The 21301-nt window shown below is 42.2% G+C and overlaps 1 protein-coding gene across 1 annotated transcript in view; it reads right to left on the bottom strand.

The window, feature by feature from the left end:
- Nucleotides 1-21301, bottom strand: part of LOC308091068 (lissencephaly-1 homolog A-like) — a 21714-nt gene extending 413 nt beyond the window's left edge. Inside the window, exons 1-11 of the mRNA XM_080436389.1 lie at nt 21160-21301; nt 12496-12780; nt 8720-8804; nt 7883-7957; nt 5883-6089; nt 4404-4572; nt 3737-3839; nt 3177-3405; nt 2365-2466; nt 1609-1765; nt 1-1010 (exon numbers count right to left, since the gene is read on the bottom strand). The exon at nt 1-1010 is cut by the window's left edge and continues 413 nt beyond it. Coding sequence (XP_080292515.1) covers nt 937-1010; nt 1609-1765; nt 2365-2466; nt 3177-3405; nt 3737-3839; nt 4404-4572; nt 5883-6089; nt 7883-7957; nt 8720-8804; nt 12496-12527 — 1233 coding nt within the window. The 5' untranslated portion in view covers nt 12528-12780; nt 21160-21301 and the 3' untranslated portion in view covers nt 1-936. The remainder of the gene's footprint in view (nt 1011-1608; nt 1766-2364; nt 2467-3176; nt 3406-3736; nt 3840-4403; nt 4573-5882; nt 6090-7882; nt 7958-8719; nt 8805-12495; nt 12781-21159) is intronic.

Here is a 21301-nt window from a genome sequence, read left to right as displayed (position 1 = left end):
GAAGAAGCGTGACTTTGAACAAAGCGGGTGAGAGGCTTCGCGTCCCGGGCCCCGACCCCCCCGCTTGTCGAACCTGCGGAGGCGACTGCGGGACGGAGACTCTCCTGTCGTAATATACAGAGACAGACAGGTAAACACACACAGTGAACACACACACATACGCTCGCCCGTGTAACCTTGAGGTGTAATCGGACTAAAGGGCCTGCGTTTGCTCTGTTTTTTCTGGTCTTTCTCCCTTACTTCAATCCAACCGTTCTGTACTGCTCCTTGCCCTCCTTTTTTGTTCCCTTTCTTTTGCTTCACTCATTCACCACACAGGCAGCAACAGACCATAACAGTGGAGGCATGAAATAAAACTAAACCAAAAAAATGAAAAAGAAAATCCTAAACAAATCCCTTCGACAAGGGACACAATTAATTTTTTCGTGCACCGTCAGTTACCCAGAATCCACCTGCGCCAGCACACAGGGATCATTTAAACTTTGACCCCAATAGGGAAGGTCATGACAACGGTATGCAAATTATGCAAATTTAACAGTATACAATTTTTTTTTGTTTGATTCACCATGCAAAGAATACTTTGTTTTTGTTTTTTTCTTTTTTTTCCTTTTTTGATGTCGTGTTTATGTTTATGTGTCTTGAGATTGCGTGACATTTATTTAAGCGTACCCTACATCCAGAATAATTTACATAAAAAGGACAAATAGTCATCTTAATAGGGCTGGCCCAGTGTAGAGGGAGGGAAGGGGAGAGAGGAGAGGTGAGTTGGGGACGGGGGCAGGGAGAGAGCAAGGTAAACTATGAAGTATGAGAGGGAGGTGTTGGGGGCAGGGTGGGGGATGAAGTAAGAGGAAGATGAGTAGCGGGCCAGGGGGTTGGGGGCTATAGGGCTGCTGTTGGACTGGGTGGGTGGGGGATGGGGGCGTAGAGGCAGTCTCAGCGGCACTCCCAGACTTTGACTGTTTGATCGACGCTGCCGGTTATCACGTAGGGAGCCGTCTTGTGGAAATCTGTAAGGGGTGAGCGGAGGAGAAATGCCAGTTCAGTGCCATGGTGTTAAAGAGCAGTACATTTATTCCAACTGGAGGCAATTGCATTTCACATCACTCGCTTTTAGGTCTATATCTATTGCGATACAGACTACTGATCAGATTCTTCAGCTGCACACTTACTACAAGCAATTTACTGTCCTTCCAAGTAAAACCAATCCAATTTACGTATTACACTTGATGCCTTTCAAAACAAATGCAGAAATGCCAAATGGCGCTTGGACTGCTTTAATTTTTAAATCACTAAATCACCTCGTTTTAGTTTTAATGCAAGCTTTGCAACGACTTTGCAGAACAAATGTGAGAATTCATTGTCGGCACTTTAATTCGATTCTGAGATTAATTTTGGAATGAATTGGGACTCTTTCAACCTAATTTATCATCAAATTACGATCAGGAAATTAACTGTAGTGATCTGCTGGAATACAAATCTGCGTGGGCTAAACCTACTGGTCTACTATGTGACACATGACTGGTGTACAGTTCCCTGCTAGGAACTGTACAGCTGGTTGGTCAGAGTTGTGGAAAAGGAGATTTGGGGCTTTCGGTTGCATCTTACCCAAAGAGGTAACAAAGTGTTCATGGGCATACAGGGTCTTCATGCAGCGCTTGTTCTTGTAGTCCCAGATCCTCAGCGTTTTGTCATCGGCACAACTCACTATGAACCTGCCTCCAGGATGGAACAGGAGCCCACGCACCCAGTTGTCATGACCCACCTACAGGGGAATAAGACATTTTTCAGCTATATATCAGCTATAATTACGTGCACTGATATCCCCTTCATTTTCAGGATTCCCAAGTATTCCATTTCATGGACTGGCACCTATGAACACAATGACCCATTTATAATAACCTGGTAAATCTATGAGACACAGGGATAAGGTGCCAGAAATATCCCTATACTGTCCCATTTATTGTTGGGTTTCACGGTTTATGCAAAAGAGTTATATACAGTATGCCCAGTACATCCACAGCAGGTGGATGGATATTCATAGAAAGAATTCCGTAGGACCGTGGTTACAGTACATCCGTAACGCCCGTTCTATTTGCTGACACATCCAAAAATGGATATTGGAAAGCTAAAGATGTAGATATGACCGACATAACCTTAAGATGTCAACAGTGATACGAGTGTATCTAGATAAGAAACCTTGTTCACTTAAAACATAGGAAGGACTCCAAGACAGCCATAAAAAGAAGTTCAAACAAACTCGTGGACTGCAAACAGCCAACGGAAGAAAGAACAAACTTCGTTGCCACGACCCTCGTCATGAAAAACAGAAGGCAAGAACACACACACACACACAACACATACCAGGGTCAGAAGGCACAAGCCAATGCTGACGTCCCACATCTTAATAGTTTTATCTCTGGATCCAGAGAGCAGAAAGGGTCCAGGTTTCCCACTCTTCTTATTCTGCAGGAGAAACAGACATAGTGAAGTGGAACTAGACAATTCCAAAACATCTCAAATCCAAATAGGTCTGCACGGTTCTAACTCTGCGATATGAAATATATTTGAATGAATATGAACAATTTTACATAGGACATAAAAATATATTCTTATTTTCAATGCCTTTTAAAATGCCATGTGTCTATATCATGTTTTCACTCAAGTTACATAATGACAATTCAACGACGTACATCCATGTTCCTTTGTGTTAATTACTAAAATCAAACTTCTGAATGACCCTTTTAATTTCCCCACACATTATTGAAAAATATAATGATGAAAGCAACATTATTTTTTCATACTGTTGATTAAAACCGATCCTATCGCATTGGAGAATAGGCTTTGTGTATAGCTGTAGTTCCCTTTCCCAGAAGTTGGCATAAACATTTCCTGTTCCGGGTCAGTTTCTCATAGCTTTATTTGATTGGCTCAGCAGCAGATTTGAACGTAAATGCATGAAGGTGTCGTGTTTCCAGTTGAAAGGGAACTATAGTTATGCACAGTCCATTTGATATATAGCCCCAACTGTGTGAAAGCAAAATCCTGAGAATTAATCTTTAAACTACAGACTGTAAAATGGTTCATTTACACTCTCGGGCTGATAACCATTAACACCGTCAAACTAGAGGCCTCAGAGGTCAACAGAAGACAACCGTCCTGTGTGTTCTACATACCTCCGAGCCAGTGGCTTCCAGGATAGTGGGGTGCGCGCTGTCTGGGGCCCAGGCGATGCACTCCACCACGTGCTCGTGCTCCCGCAGCTCTGCCTTGCACTCCTTGGAGGCGGTCACCCACACACGCACCGTCTGGTCGTTGGAGCAGCTGGCGATCAGTGTGCCGTCCTGGTTGGGGCGCACCATGCGCACCCACTCCCTGTGGCCCGCGAATGTCTTCACACAATAGCTGTGGGAGGAGGAGTATCCGTTATACACACACGCTTAATAGTTTTTGCAAAACAATAACATTTTAAATAGTTGTTTAAAAGTTAAAGCTCTATGTTCTGCTAGTAATCAATGCTATAGTTGTTCAGTAACAAGGGTCTCCCATCCTTCCAGCTATTAATTTAGTAGACAGAAAATACATTTTAACAAAAAGAAGTTAAATGCAGGGAAACCTGAAAAAACTGCATCCAAATTCAGGACCCATCTGAAAGTCTACATGCCTCTTGTATTCTCTTATGAAGCACATAGAGATGCACTTATAAGGAAATAATGGTAGATGTAAGAATTCTCACCCAGTGGCTACTTCCCACATCTTTATGGTCTTGTCTCTGGAACCAGACACTATGTGGTCTCCATTGGGCATGATGGCTACAGACGACACATTGTGGTCATGACCTAAAACACACAGGACAGAAATTAGTAGACAATTAAAGCCCTACTAATATAGAGATAAAACCGTTTGGCCAAAATATCAACCATTATTTGACTTTATTGATGACGTCAGTATCAGCCATTATGCAGCCGATGAGTCCTGATTTTAACCCATTAAAACCCGGGAAAGTATCTGTGTCATTTTAGATTTTAGCGTTGGCTATTCAAAAATATCAGCGTCACTTTGTGCCGCGCGGCGAGATTGTACATCTGCAATTTTAGAAAAATCTTGAAAGTGTTTTGAATTTCTTTTTATAATTTTTTAACACAAATCTTCTTTTCTGGGGGACCTACTCCCTGGCACAAAAAAAAATTCAGATGGGGGTCCGCCGCCAAATACATCATACAAATGCATCACATTTTGTTGTTCACACAGAGCTCATGATCACCTCGTGATCATGGACTGAAGAAAAAAGAAAGAAAGACGTGACAGTGAGATGGCATCTTAATTAGCGTCACTATGCAGGTCGCAGAATGACCACAGAACTGGGATGGCTCTCACAACAGCAATGAGCGGGTCCCACTGACCTTGCATTGTTCGGATGCACTCAAAGCCCTGGAAGTCCCACAGCTTGATGCTCATGTCGGCTGAACACGAGGCCAGCAGCTTTCCTGTCTGGTCAAAGGAGATGTCCTGGACAGAGTCTGTGTGGCCTTTGAGGGTCCGCTCAAAGTCCCCCGCCTCGTAGTCCCACACCTACACACACACACACAGACAGACAGCGTGGTCAGATTGTACAGTTTTACACTTTAAGACAGATGCATTGCAAATGTACAAAATGTTTGTCCCTCTATCTGCAAGCATGGGGCATTTATGTTGGGTTGCATGTTTTATTTATTTTCTAAGTTAGATTTATTACACATGGTGTAATATATATATATTCATGTCCTTTCTAAGTTATTATAAAACTTCACAGTTCATAAAAACAATGTTTCACTTGGCAGTGTTGCTTGACGACTGGATGTTAATGTGGGGTGAATATTTTATGAGTTAAATGCTGTTTCTGTACCAGCATTCCGTAGTGATGCACAGTATCACTACAGAGGGGAAAACCCATACAAGTTGAGTGGACTTCCACTGTCTCTTTCAAATAAACAACAAACTAATACTAGACTATCTAATTCAAAGTGATCATGACCAAACAGGGCGTTTGATCAACAGCAAGATGAAGGAAAGGAAAATCGACAGAACGCTGAAAGAGAAACCGCCATTTGCATGCTTCCCAGGGTGCCCCGGGAGCGTTGTGCCAGCGTTGCCCCTAACAACAAGAGCATCAGTCGATATCCACGCAGAGCGGTGACACAGCAGAAAACCAGCAGGGAAAACAGAGCCATGGGAGGAGGGCAAGGAGGTAGTGAAGGGTGGTGGAGGAAGGCGTATGAGAGCAATAAGACAAAGAGCCTTCAGATCCACAGCATGGCTGTGATCTGAAGGATCAGAGCTACAGAGGCCCTGATGTTGAGTTGAACAGGTCAGATCAGTTGTGAAACAACTTTTACTACCCAACATAAAAAAACATTTGAATGTGCTCAGTTTGAATCAAATAACTAAACTCTCCCAGAGCGATAGTTGATTTATAGGCTCGAAGTGTCTAGGTATCATGTTTAAATTCAGCTGTGATTTTAGAAGGACTTTTAAATATATTGCACAATGTCTTAGCTTGGCTTGGTTTTGTCAAAGAAACGGCGTGTTTCATCGGAGTACAGCTTGAAGAATGGTCAATTTCATTCTAAATAATGCTCTGGACAAAACCGGTCTTATTTCCATTTTACCATCAAAATAATAAAATGGCTACAATTTACAGACAGTTTCAAACTTTACAGAGCTTGCCATTAATTCAATCGTAATATATTTTTCATCACCCCACACACAGGCTTCCTTCCACATCCACATGAAAGAGCAAGAATGCTCAGCCTTCTACCATGTATAGTTAAAAACAAAATTGAGACAAATAAAAAACATTACCCACCAACACCACAACCGATATTCTACACACACACACCCACCTTGATGGTGGCGTCCTCAGAGGCTGTGACCATGACGGAGAAGACGGGGTGGAAGATGACGCGGGTGACAGGGCTGCGGTGCCCGCTCAGGGCGTACCTCTCTGGGGGACGGGGGATCCACTCCTTGGGGTCCCGCTTCTGTCCCACGGGACCACCGTGCGACATCTCCTCCTTGGCCTCGTTCAACTTTGACTCAAGCTCCATCACCTGTCGGACGGCGGGCAGATATATGGAGGAAGAAATAGAGGGGAAGACACAAAGGAAAGAGATAGAGAAATTAGTGTCAGTACCTCTGTGTGTGTTCTGCTGCATTGTGCAATGTTTTTTTTTAAATATAAACACATGTTCTTTCCCCTGTGAAATCTCTGCACCCTTATGGAGAGAGTTGGATCTGCGAAACACTTTTAGCATTTATTGCAACAGCCTCTTGGCATGCGATATGCTACCCATTTTTACAAGAAACATTGTGAATCTGGCTGGTGTACGGCTGGCATAATGAGGAAGAATGACGACTCAAAGAGTAGAAGGGCTAAAAGATTTCTGCAAAGCTCCAGATGAAGTATGATGCGTTTCTAAAAAAGTGGGCCCCAGTTATAGGGTACTTTAATCTGCCTATATGAAAGCCTATGTTACCGTGCATGTGTCATGACATTTTGTGCTGTAACTAGTTATATTTGATCTCCAAGTGAATGTCCTGATATTTAAATCTGATTTAATCTGTTGCTTAGTTTGTCTGCCGAATTGTCCCGTTTGTTTTTCTTTTCTGTTGTGTTTTTCTGTTTTGTCTTTTTCTTTGTGTTTTTATTTTAGTTTATTTGCTTAAAAATAATTGTGATTCACATAAATGTGAAATCTCTCTGCAGAAAAACAAATAAACGTCTTTGTTAAAAAAAATTTAAAAAAAGAGTAGAAGGGCTGGTGCTTCCGACATTCCCGGATGTGCGGAGCAGGTAAAACTGCGAGCAAGTGAAACCTGTCTAGACCTGCCCAGACGGGCAATTATCAATTGAGCGCAATGTTATCATGTTTTGTTTTCATTCTTTATTTCTCCTGTCAGTTACGGTCTGCCTTTTCTCTGAGCCTCTCTGCCTGAGCAGGACTCAAGACTGCGACTACGTGCCAGTTAAAACTTTACCCGATGGCATTTGTGAGAGTGCATGTTGTTAATCACTAGGTCGGTCTCTCCCTCCCCGCTGTATGTTCATCATCAGTAAGTTGATGAAACCTGCCTAACATCCTGTTCTTCAAAGTGACTGACGCGACGCCACGTCATCATCACAGAGAAACGAGTCATGTCATTCAAATTAAAGCACTGGGGCACAAAAGACAAACGTAACGATTGTCTACTAAAGTTTTTAAATTCAGCAGATTTGCCTCACGTGCGTTCACTAGATTTTGGTTAGAATGTGTGCGAGGATACAGGCACGCACGTACACTAACAAAACAAATTCTGTATGTGAGCCAAAACACACTCCATAAGCGTGCCAAAACACACACACAAAACAGATCTACAAACTGACATGCAAGTTGATGCGTTGTTTGCTCTGCAAGGTCTCAAATGATCTCACTGCACCAGTGCTACCAGTGGAAAACTTATTCTGGAGCCCTGCTGAGCATGTCTGATCTGAAATGACTACGGTTTGATAGGTTCAGTTTCACCCATATTGCTTTTACCTGTCCATTCTTCAATTAAGTTAATCGTTGGAACATGGAACCAATGATCATCTACTATACAATTGTGATTTATGTAATATAGATGATTTTTTCTTTTGTTGAAGAATCTCATTTCTGTATTTTTTTTACACACGATCAACAGGCAATGGATTTGAGATGTATTGTGAGATAAATCTACATGCCGTGGTAGATTGGAGAAGTACTTTCCCTGCACGGCAATGCAAAGTGCGTTCGCTTAAGTGTTGCTTATTCATATTTGTCTGTGAGCTGAATGATTCGGCAAGCTGTCACCATTGGACAGTGTACACACAAAACACACAGCTAACCTTCTTCTGTAATCTGATGACTGAGGTCCATTTCTTTTCCAGAAGTCCAGCGTACTTTTTATCTACGTCCTCATTCTACAAGAAAAAAAGAATAGCAGTTAGGCAAACACAGGAAGCCAACCACATTTTGACATATGGATTTCCATCTATGACTTGTCAAGGACTTTACAACAATTGTTCATGATCAAACATACATACATACAATACATGGTGGAAATTCAGCACTGCAACTAAAGCATGCAGAACAGCTTGAAAGTTTGGACCTGGTTGTTTTTTTCGCGTTCAGACAGCAAATGACATTTGTTTTTGCCGAAATCAATGGCCGGCGAATGACCAATGAACTTAGATACATTTAGTTTTCAAATAAGCAGCACCATCCCATAGTCTCACATGACCATCCATTTAGACTGTAAATAGTGATTCTGGCTCTCGTCAAATAACACAACCTAACCTTCCCGCTTTGACAGGAGCAGAGATATGCACATTTATCTTTGCCACATGTCAATCTTGCAGCAATCTGGGAACATAACTGGGAAGAGATTAAAGAATGCTTATGTCTTTACAAAATGTTAAAGTAGTGCAAATGAACAAACTTCACCTGTAACTTGTACCTCTGCCATCAGAGCTTAATTTCTAGTCACAACATACGCCATTAACGTTTGTTTGGTAGCAGAGGAGACTGCTGCACTGGTCATCCTAGTGGGAATAATTGCTGTGGTGGCATGGTTCAAGTAGTCAGAGATGGGGGGCTGAGTTCCATAGCGGCATATGTAAGAACTTGGAACCAAGTTCTTACATATGGAGGACTTTGGCATTTTCCCCTGTGTTTGTTCTTACCAGATCTACCTCTGCCTCTTTCTTGAAAGTGGAGTATGCCTCTTCGTATCCATTGGAACGGAGGTAATCTGCTATAGCCCGGTTTCTGAGAAAAGACAAAATGAAAAGAGGGGTAGGAGGATTGGATACATGAATAAGGGTTCACAACCTACTAAAAATGTGTCTGATTCGGCCGTTCAGTGTTCCTACAATTCCCATAATGCATTTTAAAGGGCAAGCACAGGCCAGGCACACCCATACGTTCTATGGCATTACATAGCCTAATTCACATTTTCTCACGATTGCCATTTTGCTGTAAACACAGTGAACAAGGACAACGCCATGGCCACTGACGGTAGCAGCTAAGAAATAGGAAGTAAAGGTTGTGCTTTCATTTTCACCGATTTTATCCCAATGACAAACTTTTCACACAACAAGAGTTTAAGAGACGCAAAAGAAGACTGCTCAGCTTTACGGCTGCAAATGGGTGAGCCATTGATGCCTAAAGATGCGAGCTCGGGTTGTAGCTGTTAGGAGTCAATCGTCTTTCTCAGGGACATTTCAGAACAATTTGAACTTATGTTGAAAATGGTGATATTGTGCTTTTAACAGACTGGATTGTGTGCATGAACATGTTGTCATGTGACTTCTTATGACTTCACAACTAAATGCAACACATTGTCCTCCGAGTGTCTCCATTTATTCAGTGGCAAGAGAAATGTAAGCTCCGCCCTCAACAGAAAAGAGAACCCCACCCTGTCTGGCAGATGGAATTACATAATTCCACCTTCCAATGTCAGTAAAAGTGTGTGGGCTGCCAGAGAAAAGGGGACCCTAATGTCGGAATCACTGGGATGGTCTGTTTTTGAGTTACCATGGAAACACACCACACAGATGGAACCTCTCAATTACGGCCTGAAAAAGGTCTGGACAACATGCACACACACATATATAAATGTGCGGTTCAGTTCCTTTCTGAAATGAAGGGTGAATATTTCATGAGCAGCAGCGCTAAGTTTAGGCTGTGGTTTCAGTGCCCTTTGACTGGCAGGCAGATCATTTGTAACCCATGTGTCCTGCGTAAAACGCATGAACAAGCACACAGGAACATTATGCATTAAAGTCACCTTTGGCAACAGCGAGTGACTGCTGAAGAGTGTCATTTCCTGTCTAGAGCTTAATGAGTAGGACGTGGTTAGAGAAACTATTGGAAAAAAGCATGGCTGTAGGACATTCAGAACTACAACCCAGCCAAATCATTGAAATATTAGAGGTATACTATTGTTAGCAACAATTACACTATGTCAATGTCATTTCTTAATTTTTCTTGTAATGCATACAGCTGATATAAATAGACCTTCTCCTGGGCTAGTTAGTCGTTTCCATTCACCTGCCAGGACTTATTTTAACCAAAATGAAACACACACTGCATTCACTACAGTACAGTGTCAGATCGGATGAGATCTTCAATTTGGGAGATAAATTAAGCAAAGTTATCTATTATATGATACAAATCATCTCTTCTCTGTATATTATTCAGAAGTCAGACTTCAGTAGATAAAAGTGTAGAGGAAATGAGACACATCAAGACAATTATCCATCAATATTGGGATAACATGTATGGATTTAAACATTTATTAACATAAACATATCACTCAGCCATGCTACCAACCAAAGCTAACTGGTAACACTGTAAAAATCACTGCCATTACTGTCTGCACTGGATGGATTAAGGGCTAGGGTCGGCTCCTTGCATTAAAACTGACGGTCTGTTCCTTCCATTCATCTCTTCTCTCCTCCCTTCTGCCGTACCTTCCCTCTGATCTTTACTGCTGTCATGTGGGTTATGAAATATTCACACAACTCGCCAAGCCATGCTACCAAGCACCCACAGACTGTGCACACATCCTTCCTGGCACACGTTCGCTCTGACAGCACACACATCCTGGTTAAGGCTTTTATCACAGGCATCAGCGCAAACCTCCTCATGGGTGCTTTCTATTAAAAAAGGACATTTCAACAACAATCCAATTGTTGTCTCATCCAGGCCGAAATCCATGGCCGAGACTATGTTTTGCACCGACCGTCCACGTCTGTGTCCATCCTTCCGTCTGTGAACAGCTCATCTCCGGCACCGTAGGCCCCATCGCAGCCAAACTGTGCACACACACACTCCATGGATGCCAGAGCATAATTTTTCACGTGGGCCTGTTATAGCGCCACCAGAAGGCCGATTTGTGCATAACACATTTTTTGACAGTACTCCTACCGATTTAGTCCAAAGATCACGCAAATCGGTACAAAGTATCTCTATAGTCATTAAACGAAACGCTTCTTTCAGATTTTTCTGATTGGCTAAGATTGGCTTCCAAAGTTTGCAGGGGTGCTCCTTTTCAACAAAATGTCGCCCTCAAATCATGAACACAGCGTGCAATTTCCGTGACATTTTGCACACATGGTCCCACTAGGCCGAGGAAGAAATGGCACTCGAAATTTTTCAAATCAGTCTCATGGTGGCACTATAAGAGGCCGATTTGTATTTTTACCTATAACTGCACCGATCTGTGTAAAACCTTGTATGCGCCCTCCTTAGAGGTACACATGATCTCTATAGTCATGTGATCAAGATGGATCTGTTTGATTTTTCATAATCCTGATTGGCAAATTTCGCACATTGCTGGCCCACAATAACCTACCTGACCTGGCGGAGACCTGTGCTGCTTTTTTCTAGTTTTGATTTGAAAACCCATTCAAACAAATAGCTGATGGGTGTGCATGTTTGTAAAAGACTTCAAAGTGCATTGTGAATGACCTATGAGCACTACATCCATCTAGACAAACGAAAGAAAGAGTGAGGTCATATTGTGCTTAAGATTTAAAGTCACGTTTCCCCAAATACACATGACTGAAGGAAAGGAGGTTAAGTATACAACACCTTTTCTATCTCTAGTTATATCCAGGGTCTGGTTGCCTGAAGCATCTTATCTTAAGATTTCCTTAGCAGAGACTTCTAGCTTATATTCAATAAGCCCTTTAGTGAAATGTCCAGCAGAAAAACTAAGGTTTTGTGCATCCGGACAAAACTTATTTTCCTCCATCCAGCAGCCACAGTGTCTGATAAGATTCCAAAATTGGCCACCTACACCTTTCTACCAGCCAAATAAGACTTTATAAAATAGAACTGGACCTCTCGGTGAGGCTGGTTACCTACCAAAGTGACTGGTCATGACTGAACACACTTACAAGCCACAGTGAAAAGCTATATCTGGAAGTAGATGTGTCCATATGCAGTGGTAACTACGTACATGTACTGTACTTAAGTAGAAATTTCAGGTGCTTTTACATTATTGGAGTATTTCCTATTTCCTATACTTCTGGAAAATATTGTACTTTTACTCCACTATAATTATATGACAATTTTAGTAACTAGTTACTTTGTAGATTTTGATTATTACCAAAACACACTAACCACTTCGGCACTAAATATATTTCGGCCATTTGAAAATAGCTGATCTACAAGCTCGCGACGCATTGTGAGCTTGTAGATCAGCTATTTAAAAAAATAAATGTATACTGTACATTTTGAACTTTTTCATGAAATGTGAAATTCTGCACAATGAGTACTTTTACTTTTGGTACTTTAAGTATATTTTGTACTTTTACTCAAGTAAATTTTGAATACCAGGACTTTTACTTTAACAAGAGTTTTTCTACATGGTGGTATTGACACTTTTACATAAGTAAAAAATGTGAGTGCTTCTTCCACCACTGCATACAGGCTCCCTGGTGTTACTCACAGTTCATCTCGTTGTCTCTGTGACAGCACCATGGTGCCTGTAGTTGCTCTACCTCCAGGTGGAGGGGGAGATGATGGGGTAAGGTCAGGGGTGGCGGACCGGGAGTAGTTTGGTCCCTTGCTCGTCTCTTGCGTTCTGAAACTTCAGAGGGTAGCGGGGGTGGCAGAAAGGTGCCACACACACACCGACCGGTTGGACGCACGGCTGACAAAGAGGACAGGTGTGGACGAAAACTCCCGAAGAAAGTCACAGCTCAGCCACTCATCAATCAGAGATGCCCATGATCTATTGGAGAGAGAGAGAGAGAAGAGAGACGGAGACGATCAGTTAGTGTGACAACCAGTAGTGAGGAGGGAAGTAGGGTCGGCCCCAAATGTCCGAAGGTGTGGACGTTATATTGGTATTCAGATCTCATTTAGAAGGTTCTGGCTTTGTTGGGGGGGTTGCGAGGCTACTCACTACTTTGCTAGCAATCCTGTTTAGAGAGGATAGCCACTTATTCATAAATCGTAATGTGCATGCACATTACTACAGTACATACAGTTATGCCTTAAAAACTCATGTAAAGGGATGATGATCCATTTGATCTAGAATAGCCTAGAGTAAGGCACTATATTGGTTTAGCTGCAAAAACATTGTAGGCCTTTATGACAGTATAAGTTAAGGGCTTGAAATTAACTTTTTGAGGCTAAAGTAAATTTCCCATTCACTTGTCCGGGCACTTAAGTTACTTTTCGTGTTATTACCTATAAGCAGACATTGCATGATCCGGGTTTATTTTCTACACCACTCCTCTCTGCCAGACTCACACACTGACACTGGCCGGTGGCTAAAAGCTAGGTTGCTAACGCTAACTGCATGTAGCCACAGATAAAACCACACCAGTCTAAAATAAATCAGTTCTGAATTTCATCTTGAGAAATGTACAGCTAAGCATAAGCACAATGATGTATGGGACAACTACAACAATGAATAGACTTCTCCATGAAACCACAGTGCGTAGCCGGGAGAGTGCTACTTCTCCGAGAGAGTGATATACGTCTAGGTGCGTAACCAAGAGAGTGCTATGTTTCTCCATCCAACGGTGTGAAACCGAGAGTGTTATGCTTCACATGAGCGTCACATTATTCTGAAGAAAATAAAATGTCAAATTTGTCAAATGTCAAAAGTACATTTTTAATGGACTTGTCAGGACAAGTGGGACAAGCCTCAATGTCAACCCCTGTTATAGTGTAACATATCGATATTAGTTAATTAATCCCAGGATGCTGCCTAGCGTGATTTGGGAGCAAACCAGGTTGGCCATTTCCTGAGCTTAGGACACTGCCGTGCACCTGAGGTCACAACAGCATTAAGCAGCTTAGAAGCTCGACCAGACAAACAAGCGTCTTTATTGGTCCAAGTGTTAGAGCCCACACCAGTCCTCCATACTGCTGACAGTGCAGTGCGAAGGCTCGAGACAGGGAGCTAACTGGATTAAACCCAGACAGGGAGAGGAGCCTTCAACACGAAGCTGCACTTGTCTATTTGTCTCGGTCACTGTCTGTTAGGGTGTTGTTGTCCTTTCGCAGGCCAGCAACTTATTGTCCATCTTCAATAAATGAAGATAACACAGCTGACTGTTACAACATGTTTCAATAAGATGAAGAAAGTACTGCTAAGCAAATGATTGGATGCAAACCCCTTTTTTGAATCCAGAGACATTTTGACTAATTTGTGACACCACACCACTGTGTGTTGATGGAAACTCGGTAGTAAATAAGGACTCTACTCCTGAAGGTTGGATTGGGGGTCAGTCCCTGTGACATAGTAGCGTCATAAGTCATGTCCAGGGGGGTGTACTTGTACATCATGGCTGGGGGATGTACTTCAAGCTGCCTCACGCTATAGAAACAGGAGATTTCTATAGCATGATACTTACTACTAACAGGAGATACTTACTACTCCTGGAGACCTTCATGCCAATGACAAACCCGTCCTTCCTTTCCTGAAGGTTGAAGACAGACATGCAAAAAGTACACTGCACTCATAGAGACAGTCTCAGAAATAGCCCTGGCTAACCCAATCAGACACAGACTTTCTACACTTTACGTAATCCTGCCAGAGCCTTAGCTTATTACACCTGCATGAAACACTTGAGTGGTTGCCAGGAACTGTGTGCCGGTGAGAAATATTTGAAGAAACTCGTAGATGGAGAGATAGAGGGAGAGAGAGGGACAGAGAAGGGGCAGGGGGTTGATGCAACATGCAAAATAAACAGGTAAAAGAGAATGGGGCCCTGGCTGGTACATACAGGAGTCAAGACGATCCTTCACCTATCATGTTTATAGGACAACCTCGCGGGTCAAGTACTGTACTAGCCATTAGCCAATCCTATCAGTAATGACCAGCTGATCATAAACACAGGGAAACATTGGTTTAAAGTCCGGACTATGTACTGGATTTATCAAAACTAGTTATGTACAGACAATGTGAGGTGCCAGGTGCATGAAAATGAAACCAAAACATATTGAGATGAGGAATTATTGGACAAACTCCACAACGATAAAAAAAAAATCAAGATTGCCATGTTGTACAAAACGATAGGAGAGATAAGGCTATAATAACAAGCATGTGATCAAGCCATTCCAATTCATCTTTCATCCACCGACACAGACGACAGAAAGGACATCACCTACAGTATGTTGTAGACACTGTGAGAAGATGATCTAGGGAGATTTCACAGCAGGAGTTAATGTTCTGACAGGGAGCGATTACGGATAGAATAAAAACAAACGCTTCCCAAAGATCTGCTCAACAGGCATTCTGCCATCCCCGGAGAGACTGCTAAAAAGGTCTCTCTTGAAGTTGTTCCAGGTATAAAACATATATAATACTGTATTTGTGTGTGTATAAAATATATATATATATACTGTAGTGAACAGTATATTCATCACCTCACCTTCTCTGAGATCGTAGAAGAAGCATGTAAATTCTGCTTTTAGGGTAGCAGCTCTTCCATTAAAAATTTCAAATCAAGACTATTCCCTTGACTATGTGTCAAGTAAATTATAAGTCTATTTCCAGGGGAACAACCCAAACCCTGGCCGGTGGAGCACCAGTATAAAATGTTGTGTGGCTCCATCCCAGCTTGCGATGGCGGTGCTTAACCATATTAACGCTGGCGTCCTTATTCTGATGCAAAAAAACATTCAGTGAAAATAGCCAATCTACAAGCTCACAACACGTCACACGTACAGAATTACAAGCTCACAGCTTGTAATTCTGTTATTTCCAACGAAGAGATTGGTGTAATGGGGAAAAAAGGAGGGGGCCTATAGACTTCCGTTCCGGGGGATCCTGGTCAACTTAACAGGGTATAAGTGGTTAAAATTCTGAGTGTGTCCTGAAAGGAGGGCATGGCTAAGCCCCTTCACTTGTGCCCGGTTACTCTGAATAAAAGCTTGCAACCTGCAGAAACCGCATTTGTGCCAATTTATAAAACACAGCACCACAGAGCTTAAGGCAGGACAAAGAATGGCCTGACAGGTCAAGTAGAGAAAGGATATCTCACTACTGGAAGCCAGGGCCTAAAGATCACATAGCTGGTAGAAGTGTTTGGATTCCACCTTGACTACATAGCTATATAGAATATAGAGCCGGGGAGGGGGGGGACAACTATACAGATGGATGATGCCTTGTGTAAAACTGCTCACAATCCAGGAGAAAAGTCCAGGTCAGCACAGCAGTAAGCAACTAAGTGCTGGATCAGTGAACCATAGGTCATATCACTCATAAAAGCTTAATCAATTATCTGTGAATTATTAAATTAGACTCAATCTTGGAGTCACAACTTTCAATCCAAAGTCCTTTGTGTGTGTGTGTGTGTGTGTGTGTGTGTGTGTGTGTGTGTGTGTCAGTGAGGTGGCTATTAGCCAAAATAATGCCTCTTAGCTAAAATAATGCCTCTTCCAATACAACGATGAGTGTGCAGCAACTGATGAACTGCAGATCACAATAAGGCCAGTCATTTCACTGTCTCACTGTCCAAAATGGGCTAGATGAGGTCAGTGTGCAGCTCTGTTCCATGCCATAATATAATAGCAACCACTAGCTTGATAACTCTAGAGCCTAAGGCCTGCTATCTTAGACACAGAAAACGCATTCTCTCTGTGCCATCTCCTGAATTCACTGCTCATTATTTTCAGCCAGAACGGCTCTGCCCACTTTCCTGCATTTTCTTCTCAAAATGCCTCCTTCAATTCATCAGAGAATCGACAAGAGAAATGTGGCAATAATAGTTTTCTCCATTACAAAATCTGGAGGTTCCCACTTTCAACCTGGTGTACATACTTTGGGCTTGAATATAATAAAGACACATTTTCCACAGATCTTTGATAAAAATGTTTTAAAAAAAATGCCAAAGATAACAGACCTTCAAAGCTTACACAACAGAAGAAATAGAAGAAATAGCCAATCTGCAAGCTCTCAACGGGTCGCAAATCGATGCGACACGTTGTGAGCTTGTAGAGTGGCTATTTTGTCTATCCGTAGTACAAAGAAGCATATAGGGCTTAAGTGTTTAATTCCTAGCTTGTATGAATAATATGCACGTGTGGGTCGCAGAGAACAGAGAAGGCTGTGGGTTGAAAGGCCATGGCCAGGTCAATTATCTGCCAATGGTCACATCATAAGTGTCACTGAAAGACAGAGGTAGATCTCTACATGTCAACAAATCATCACAACAGCACAGATAGATGGACAATTAGCACAACACGTCATGATATTCATCCACTCGCGTAACCTGTGTTGGTAACACTGGCGATACTTTGTATTCACCAACGATAATATTTAACGAACGTGAAAACTTTAATAGAGATATTCATGCAAACCAGCATTTTACAAAATACCCTAACAATGAATACTTGGCCGTTGAGTCATTGCTCTGTCAAGAGACAAAGTTATCAGACAATAAGAAAGTGTCACGTCTGACATTTAGGTTTTCAATGGAGGGGCCAGCATGTTTACAATAAGATTAAAGACTGGGCCTATACAAATAGCCACCATCATTATGATCTTCTATTATTGCAAGAGAAGATTAAAGAAGCAGAGGCTGCAATTTGGCCAATTCTAATTAGAGCTATCTATACCTCTCTATCTATATATCTATCTCTATATCTCTATATCTATACCTAAAAATAAAATAAAAAATAAATAATGAAGTGAAACTGAACTGGACTTGAAACAAAATATAACCAACAAACATGATCAAAGGGCAATACAACTGCCCACAGTAATGTCAAGCTTTCTGTCACCAAATATTTAATGCAGAATTGAGCAATCAGTCATTGTTTTGTGTCAAGCTCCTGAAATCATTAATTCAACCTCTGTATCCCGCTCGGCGTTGTCCCTCCTTAACAAACAACACCCTGCAGGCTCACATGCTGTAAATATACATCAAATGGCATGGACCACATATCCAGAGCTCCCCCCTGATGTATCTTGCTTAAGAAACATTATGTTAAGGAAATACTAGTGATGGAGAATTGCAGGTGCAATACAGGCACACACACTCCAAAACATGGCTGTTTCCATTCACAATTGCAACAATTAATTTACAAATTAATTTTCTAGAAATGCATACCCAGTTTTGGAACATCCCAAAACGCATCACTGGAAAATGCAACATGTTTTCTGTCATTTCAGTCTCATCTTCAGTTCCACGTTTACCATTTCCTCTCTCTGTAGCAGTGGTTCTCAACGTGGGATCCAGGGATCCCCAGGGGTCCTTCCAGGGGGTCCCCAGCTAAATGACTGATAGTTAGGAAGCAAAATTGGACCTTTACAGGTCTGTACCTACGAGAGTTACAGACACAAGTTACAGACGTGAGATAATCACAGACCCAATTAACACTGAGGATATTACAGTGTGGATTGTAGTCCCAGAGATAAAAGAAATGGGGGTCCATGGTCTAATGCATATCAAATTAGGGGTCCTTGAAATAAAAAATGTTGAGAGTCACTGCACACACTGACACTGCAATTACTGGATAGAAAGAGGACAAGTGCGGGTCTAACTGCGAGCAGCGGGAAGAAGGTATGACTATTCTTCTAAATAGAACAGTTTGAACACAACACAGGTCACCTGTCTGTCAGAGAATTCCAACGTATTGCTCAGGTGCATTTTTAGAATGTCTGAGATCGGAGGGGTGTAGTTTACCTTGTGCAAACCAACAGTTTCAAGTCCTCTCCTGTCACTACACCCTGCATGTAGCATGTTTAATACTTAAGAGCAGCAAATGTCTAACGTCGATCATCAGTGACAGATACCAAGTTAGCCGAGTAAATCAATGTATAAAGCAGGGCCTCCCAGATGCATTTCGTGTCACACAAGGCATTGTTTAGCTAGCCTATACTTGCCTGTCATAAAACGGTAGGCCGGAGAGGTCTTCGACTAGTCTCCACCCTGTTAGCTGACCAAGTTATTTTCCTCAAAACTTGGGAGCTTATGAAGAGGACTTAAAAAATGTATATATAAGACGTCAAAGTGGTCGATGAGACCCTTCTAGAGGCTAAATGAAGGTCTTCGAATATAAAATGTGTCATAATGTGACGTGTTGGGCAGCTTCACTGGTCCACAAGGGCAAGGCTGCAGCAGATCCTCCTCATTCAGCAACGCCCTTTCTAGCAGGCTAACAAACCCGTTAGCTTAGCATCACAACGTACACCTTTGGCCAAGATTGTTGAGAGATCATTTTAAACCAAGGGATCACACACTGGCATCGGATCACAAGGATCACTGCGTGTTCCAGAGCAAAGCTAACTGAAGCGTGAAGTCCACGCTAACCTGCCACACCCATTTCATCATTAGAAGAGCAGTCAAAGTTTGAATTCGAGGCAGTGTTGCCATATTTAGTGAGAGAAATAAGCAACCAGGTCCGGGGAAACAAGCCCAAAAGAAGCTATGGGCCACACTTTAAACCTATATCATGCATCGGCTATTTGAAAATAGCAGATCTACAAGCTCACATGGATCTGCTATTTTCAAATACTCTTGCAATAAAATGAGTTATATTTCTTTGAAACATTGAGCAGTCTAACAACATAAATGCTCCTCCCTGGGCAAAAAAACATTTATGATGGTTTACCAGTTTATATGGTTTAAATAATTATTTCTAAATGATTGGAAGCCTAAATAAGCAAGTACACTTTAGAAACGAGCCCAAAAAACCGCAACCACCAATTCGTACAAGGAGCTAAACAGAAAAAGAATAAGCCGACATGGCAAGAGGCTGAGAATATTTACTGGGAGGACGTCAACTAAACCTGCTGACAGCCAGACAGGAGGTGATCACTTATAATAATTACGATCTTAATAACAATGCGACAACTGTGTTGACCTCACGAGAAGCTGCGTTTCTTCAAAATGTGCTTTATGCCATTGGTTCTCAAAGTGGGGTCCGGGGACCCCCAGGGGTCCTCGAGGGAGTTCCAGGGGGTCCCCAGCTAAATGATAGATTGGGAACCAAATGGACCCTTATGGGTCTGTAACTCTTGAGAGTGTACAAATGGAACCAAATGGACCACATAGATTCTACAATATAAATTGCGGTCCAAGTGATAGAAATGCCATTAAATGTGGGGTCTGTAGCCCTAATGCATGTCAAACTGGGGGTCCTTGAAATTAAAATGGTTGAGAATCACTGCTAGAGCCGTAAAAATCTTCTCTTATGGGGGGTTCCCTAGCATATCTTTTCAAATGGGGGTCCGCGGGCTACTTAAGTGTCAATTTGGGGGTCCTTGACATGACAAAGTTTGAGAACCACTGCTTTATGCACCAGAGAGAGCAGAGCTGTCAGACCAACACTGTCTGGTTAGCTAGTCATGTTAGCTCGTCTTCTTCACACAACTTCTAGTAATAGACGGGGCCTCATTTATCCACGATCGTCAACGCGAGTTAAGTGTGTGATTAACTAAGATGCATGGGACCACATCCATGGCCATCACAGTATAGTAGTAGCATCGTTACGTTAACTAGAAGGTCGTGTTCTTCAGCCTGTGGATCGATGTTCCTGTGATTGCTGCTATGCTAGGTTAGCAGTGTTGCCATGTTTTGTGAGAGAAATAAGGAGCCAGGTCTAGGAAAACAAGCCCGAAAGAAGCAACTAGGCCACATGAGCACTTTAAACCTACCTATATGAATCGGCTATTTGGAAATGGCCGATCTACAAGCTCACAACGCATCGTGAACTTGTAGGTCTGCTATATTCAAAACCTCTAAAAAAAATTAATGGGGAATATTTGGAATATATTTTAAACATTCTAACAACTCAAATGCTCCCTGGCTGGCACAACATATTTATGAAAATATTTGAGAGCCACTGGTTTAAAAAACAATTTGGAAGCAAGCCTAAATAAGCAAGTACACTTTAGAAACAAGCCCAAAAAAGCCACCCTTTTTTTAAAAGCAACTTTGCAGAAAAAGAAGCCCAAAGCCGCTTATAATAGGCCGACATGGCAACACTGCTAGTTAGCCTCCTAAGCTAACGGCCTCTCCGCCATTTTGAGAGTTGAAACGGGAGAGAGCGCAGAGAGACTGCAGGCGTCGTCAACAATATATACAACTGTTCCTCAAGTAGCGCAACAGAACGAGCGAATCCCCTAAAAAAATACCGTCAAACTCACCCTCTGATAGGTGCTGTGTGTCATAGTCCCGTTTAGGTCGAAGTCTGCGCTGAAAAAAATCCACTTTTTCGGGTGGAAACGGGACTGTTCTCACCAGCCGGCGCCGTCAGATTTTTTACTCCCTTTTGCTTCACTGCAATGA

The sequence above is a fragment of the Gymnoscopelus braueri genome (genome assembly GCF_963280865.1).
Source record: "Gymnoscopelus braueri genome assembly, chromosome: 8".
NCBI lineage: Eukaryota > Metazoa > Chordata > Actinopteri > Myctophiformes > Myctophidae > Gymnoscopelus > Gymnoscopelus braueri.
Note: the sequence above shows the minus strand (reverse complement) of the source record. Positions and strands in the feature narration are given on the sequence as shown.